This window comes from Austrofundulus limnaeus, unplaced genomic scaffold (genome assembly GCF_001266775.1).
Source record: "Austrofundulus limnaeus strain Quisiro unplaced genomic scaffold, Austrofundulus_limnaeus-1.0 Scaffold226, whole genome shotgun sequence".
Lineage (NCBI taxonomy): Eukaryota > Metazoa > Chordata > Actinopteri > Cyprinodontiformes > Rivulidae > Austrofundulus > Austrofundulus limnaeus.
In genome coordinates this window covers 332,074-337,435 of record NW_013952628.1, presented here as the reverse complement: position 1 = coordinate 337,435, position 5,362 = coordinate 332,074, and the positions used below count along the sequence as shown (strand labels likewise).

Genomic DNA, 5,362 nt, shown 5'->3' with positions numbered 1-5,362 from the left:
AATACTTTATTTCCAGCTCGTAGTTTCATTAAAAAAAAAAAGCTTCACTGGAGCATCCCGGTCAGAGGCAGGGTTTATATCTATAAACACTGAACTAAAGAAGCAGGTCAGATAATTATTTAATCAGCTCTGATTAAACAACAACTTCTGATTCGATGTGCAAAATGTAGCATCCATGCTAGCTCTGTAAACAAACAAGCCGGCTGATGAGACGTCACGTCTTTCACTGCGCATGCGTGTCACATCAGTGCTGTGGAGCGTTCACACAGGAGTCTGATGCAGGTCACATTTAAAATGTAATGTGAACGTTCACACAAAAAGATCGGATTCAAAAAAATCAGAACTGAGCATTAAGACCTGCAGTGTGAACGTAGCCTGTGACGACGTTAAAGCAGCTTATTTTCAGACACGAGGACTGTTCTGTCCAACTAAATTACTCAGTTACTAACAACTCAGGGACAGGAATTTATTTAATTTATTTTGTTGCATTTAACCAGAAATTTAAAGTTTACCGTTGATGTAAGAAACAAATTTCATGTTAAGTTAAAAAAAATTTATTTTATTTTTTTTGGAGGGGTCCCCCTCCTGGCGGGCCCCGCAGGCCTTGCACACACACACACATGTTTGTTCTTGAACCCTGTGGGGACCTTCCATTGACTTCCATTCATTTCTTTAAGACTTTATATCCTAACCCTGACCATATACTCTAAAACTAACCTAAACCTTGGTCCTAAACCTAACCCCACACCCTTAATTTGCATTTGGACCCGTGGGGACCGGGCATTGATCCCCACGATGCACTTCAGCGCCCACAAGGCTGCTTTTTTGGGAAAAAAAATTCCCCACATTGTAGGACAAACCCGTCCACACACACGCTGCATTTCTGAGGGAAAAATAATCTCTGAGCTTTAAACGTCTCCAACAATTTGATGGAAGATTCCAACGTTTTTTCTTGTTTCAGTGTGTCCTGAATTTTTTTTGACACAAACTGAGTCAAAAGTGTCAAAACAACTGATGCAGCTGTACGTGCACAGGTGTGTTGCAGTCATGAATCAAATCGCACCAGTTTGCTGACATGAACCCATTAAGGAGTGTTGAAAAACCCAGAGGACGGTGGAGCTCCTCCGCCCTCTAGTGGCAGAAACGAGAAGTGCAGCTTTAAAACTGTTAATAATCCACTGTTTAAAATGCAACTTAATGCAGCTTTAAAGGCTCCGTCACACCGTAACAATTGAGACAACTTGTGTCATTTTTTTAATGTCTGAATTTTTATTTCCACATGAGAAACAGCAAATAATCTGCTCAGTTAAAACTGAAAAATTTAACCCAATCACCTACAGGAAAGCTGATTGGAAACTAGGGCTGTGTATTGGCAAGAATTTGGCGATACGATACATATCATGACAGAGGGGTCACGATATGATATATCCTGATATATTGCGATTTTTTTTGTCCAAAAATTCTATTAAATAAAAACCTCTTACTGGGAAAAAAAGAAAAACCAAAATCCATTGTCTCAGAAAACTCTAATATTACAGACAAACTTTTGATACATTTAGCTGTGTTCTGCTTTTTGTGTGTTTTATTTTATTTGTTTCATATTTCTTATTTCATCCATGTTTTCAATTATTAAACTAAATTTGACAATAAATAGTTTGAAAATATTTTTTGCAGCTTTTAGTTTTTAATATTAATTTACACTAAGGTCACCCAACACTGAACCATAGCCTCTACCTCAGAGGTGCCCAAAGTGGGGCCCGCGGGCCAAATTTGGCCCACCAAGCCATTTGATTTGGCCCACCAGCAGTTATCCTGGTTACTAGATTGTAATCTCCTGTTTTATGTAGAAATACTATATTTGCACTTAGTGTTTTCAAACATTGGTCCAGATATAAGGAGCTGTAGTCAGATAGTCTTAACTTATGGTGCTCACTTTGTCTTTAAATTATGTTTAAATTAAACTTAAAATACAAGTGAGTTCAAGAGACATTTATATTAGATTTAAGTCCATATCTAGATTTGCACACCTAATAAGACCACATATACTCAAATTTTAAATTATAAAAAGTCCCATGAGCCTTTGCTGCCCTAGCATACGTTGAATTTTCTCCACATCCATGGGCTGAAAAAACAAACAAACAAACTAGGAAATGTGGGCAACCATACTGGCTGCTAGCTTAATTATAAAAAACACAACTTTACTTGAAGTATTTGCATTTCATGTATTATATTATTGCATTTGGCCCACAACCCTCAGATTGATTTTAATCTTGGCCCTCTCAGGGAAAATGTTTGGGCACCCCTGCTCTACCTCAAGAGGTAGAGGAGCCAAATGGCTGGCTCACTGCTGCCAACTAGTGGTCAGAGGCTGAACTACAACATAAAAATGAACAGCTGGCAAGAAAGTTGACATTTTAAACCTTAATAAAAAAATCGATACAGGGCTTTAGAATATCGATACAGTATCAGGAAATTAAATACTGCGATATTTCAGTGTATCGATATTTTCTTGCACCTCTATTGGTAACAGGATGATAGCGGGTGCAGAGCAAAACTCTGTTTGACTAAATGAGTTTTAACAGTACTGTAAACATTTTTAAACTTTTGAAAACAAAGTTAAAGTTCATAAAAAATGCTTTAATAAAACTGGAGTAAAAAAATAAATGTACACAAGTGGCTCAAAAACGTTACGCAAAAAGAGCATCGATGTGGAAAAAACACCTGAAGATTGTAACAACCCTGGGAAACAGTGATGTAAACTTTCCCTTTTCCTCAGAAGCAAGGAGAACTAACCAGCTGTGATGGAAGTTAAGTTTGTCAAATTGTAAGAAATACGTGTTCAATATCGACTGAAGTCAGATTAAAAACACAATAGTTAAATAAATTGATTTGCAAAAGGAATAAGGTCGTACGACACCAGAATTCTGGACCCGAGTGAGGTTTATTTGTCACTGGACTGACAAGCGAAACCACACTGACTCAAAAACAGGAAGTGCCTGTTTTTATACACAATTCTTCAATGCCTGAGTTCGCCCCCTGCTGGCCTACGGCTGAATCACAGGCATTCAGACAAAGACCTCACTCTAATGTTTCAAAACGCTTCACTTATGTGTTGTTTATGATTCGGACATGTATCTAGTTGTAAAGTAACTAAGTACAAATATAGGTTTTCTGGACGGGTTCTTCTCTAATGAAACGTTTCGTCTCTCCTCCAAGAGACGAAACGTTTCATTAGAGAAGAACCCGTCCAGAAAACCTATGCAATTTTTTTCTTTTTGATATCAACACAATTTAAAATTTGATGTGTAGCCTGAAGTCTGTAATTTTGACACAATTTGGAGCAGATTTCAATGAAGAACAAATCTTTCCCATTAAATCGGTCATGTGACCAGGACATAAGGGACTCCAGGGGATTAACTGTCAAATTAATCGTTATCGGCTAAACACATTAATTTTTTTGCCAATATTGCCCAACTCTACTCCCAATAAATGTCATTTTAAAAAATCTAACTGCTGACGTTTACTCAGTACTTTTACTTTTAATACTAAAGTAGATTTTGTGTCAGAAATTTACTTTTGATACTTAAGTACAAAAAATATCAGATACTTTAAGACTTTTACTTAGAGAAGACTTTAACTTTCACCAAAGTATTTTTATGATAAAATACTTGTACTTTTACTCAAGTATCACTTTGAGGTACTTTTATACAACACTGCACAAGTGATATCTAAGAGTGATTGATGTTAGCAGGTCTTATTCTGCTGTAATCGTTCTATCTGCTGATGAACAGCATGAATTACTGGCTCAAACCTAAAAGTATTAGTTCTGTTACAGGAGCTGTGGTGGGCCACGTTTGGCCCGCGGGCCTTCAGTTTGATGTGATCCATACCTGATGTTTCTGCTCTGTCCTCCTCCTGCAGATCCAGTCTGCTCAGCAGGGTCTGAACCTCAGAGGACCAGGACCACGACAGACCCGACAGGCGGGACGTGTCCTGTCCCAACAAAGTATCCCCATGTTGGAAGGGAAACGACAATCTCTTAACGCCGACCGGCGCAGACCCTCAGTGCCCCCCCCTGTGCTCCCCCCTGTTTGCTGTATATTTAAAAACAGCAGTTTTTCATCTCTTTGTACGACTTTATAGTCTTTTTGTGAAGGAAACACGACGACGTGTTTCGCCCTGACTCTCCTGTGTGACGTGTTGAACTCTAAAGTTAGCTGCTGGTCGGCTAACGCTAACACGCTAACACGCTCTGCTTCGAAACGCCAGCACCCCTCCGTACGGAGAAGCTCAGCCTGCTCACGGTTCACGTGTTTCGTTCCTTTTCTTCATGAGTTTGAAGCTTTGTGTTGTGACGTGTGTGGAAAACAATGCACTGGTTGTGTTAAAAATATGTATTTCTGTTGAAAGTTTTCAGATTTTTTTCTGAAGCAGCAAGTGACACTTATTTAAAATGTGTGCGACTGGCAGCTAGCGGTTAGCCTCAGCGCTAACCGTGGCTACGCTGCCCTCTGGTGGCCCCTGCAGGAACGACAGGACGTTGTTGTGTTTTAATGTGAAAGTTTCGCTTTAAACCTGGTTGTTTTATCTGTCGTATTAAATTCTGCTTCACATTTTGTTTTATTTATAAACTCTTCACGTTCTTTCATTATTTAATTTTGTACCAGGTACATAACAAGCTAAAGTATGAGCAGTTCTCAGATATTTGCTGAATTATTTTTTATATATAAGTTTGTATGAGACTTTTATTTTTCAAGGTGCCCTGTCAGAGGATGAAGTTCAATGTTGTGGACTGATTTCTGTTTTGCCTTGACTGTTTGTTTGTTTGTTTGTTTGTTTGGTGCAGAGTGATGTTTGTGTCTCACACCGTTTGTTTCTGACGTCCTTTCATGTCTTTGTTTGTATTTGTACGGAATAGAGAAGCAGTTTATAAAGGATTTAGTTGTTGTTATAAGAAAAGTTAATAAAAATGTTTTAAATGATCAAGTGGCTCCGGAGGATGATTGAGCTGTAACTGTGACACCAAACATCTGTCCAGCTGTGGACTGAGGTGGGCTGCAGCTGGGAAATAAAACATTAAAACATGTCACTAACAAACATTTTTCATTATTTAGATAATTTTCTGACTGTTAAATCTTAATTATAAAAGTTACATTTTGCTCATTTTGGGCCATTCAACTGGTGGCCTACGGGCCACATCCGGCCCGCGAGTGACCAAAGTTTGGCCCACGAATTGGTTCATTCGTCTTTAAGCCCAAACCTTCAGTTTTCTACTTTCATTAAGTTATTTTAAACACAGACATGTTTAGTTTTTACAGAAGTGTCAGAATCTTTGCTACAAGCTGCTAAAAACAATTCTATG

General features: G+C 38.4%; 1 protein-coding gene across 2 annotated transcripts in view; it reads left to right on the top strand.

Annotated features, from left to right (window-relative positions):
• rasgef1ba (RasGEF domain family, member 1Ba) overlaps positions 1–4,983 on the top strand; it is a 75,690-nt gene extending 70,707 nt beyond the window's left edge. For both annotated transcript variants that reach the window (XM_014019677.1, XM_014019678.1), the window contains one exon: positions 3,922–4,983. In XM_014019677.1, coding sequence (XP_013875131.1) covers positions 3,922–3,946 — 25 coding nt within the window. In that variant the 3' untranslated portion in view covers positions 3,947–4,983. The remainder of the gene's footprint in view (positions 1–3,921) is intronic.
• Positions 4,984–5,362: the final 379 nt, after the last annotated feature.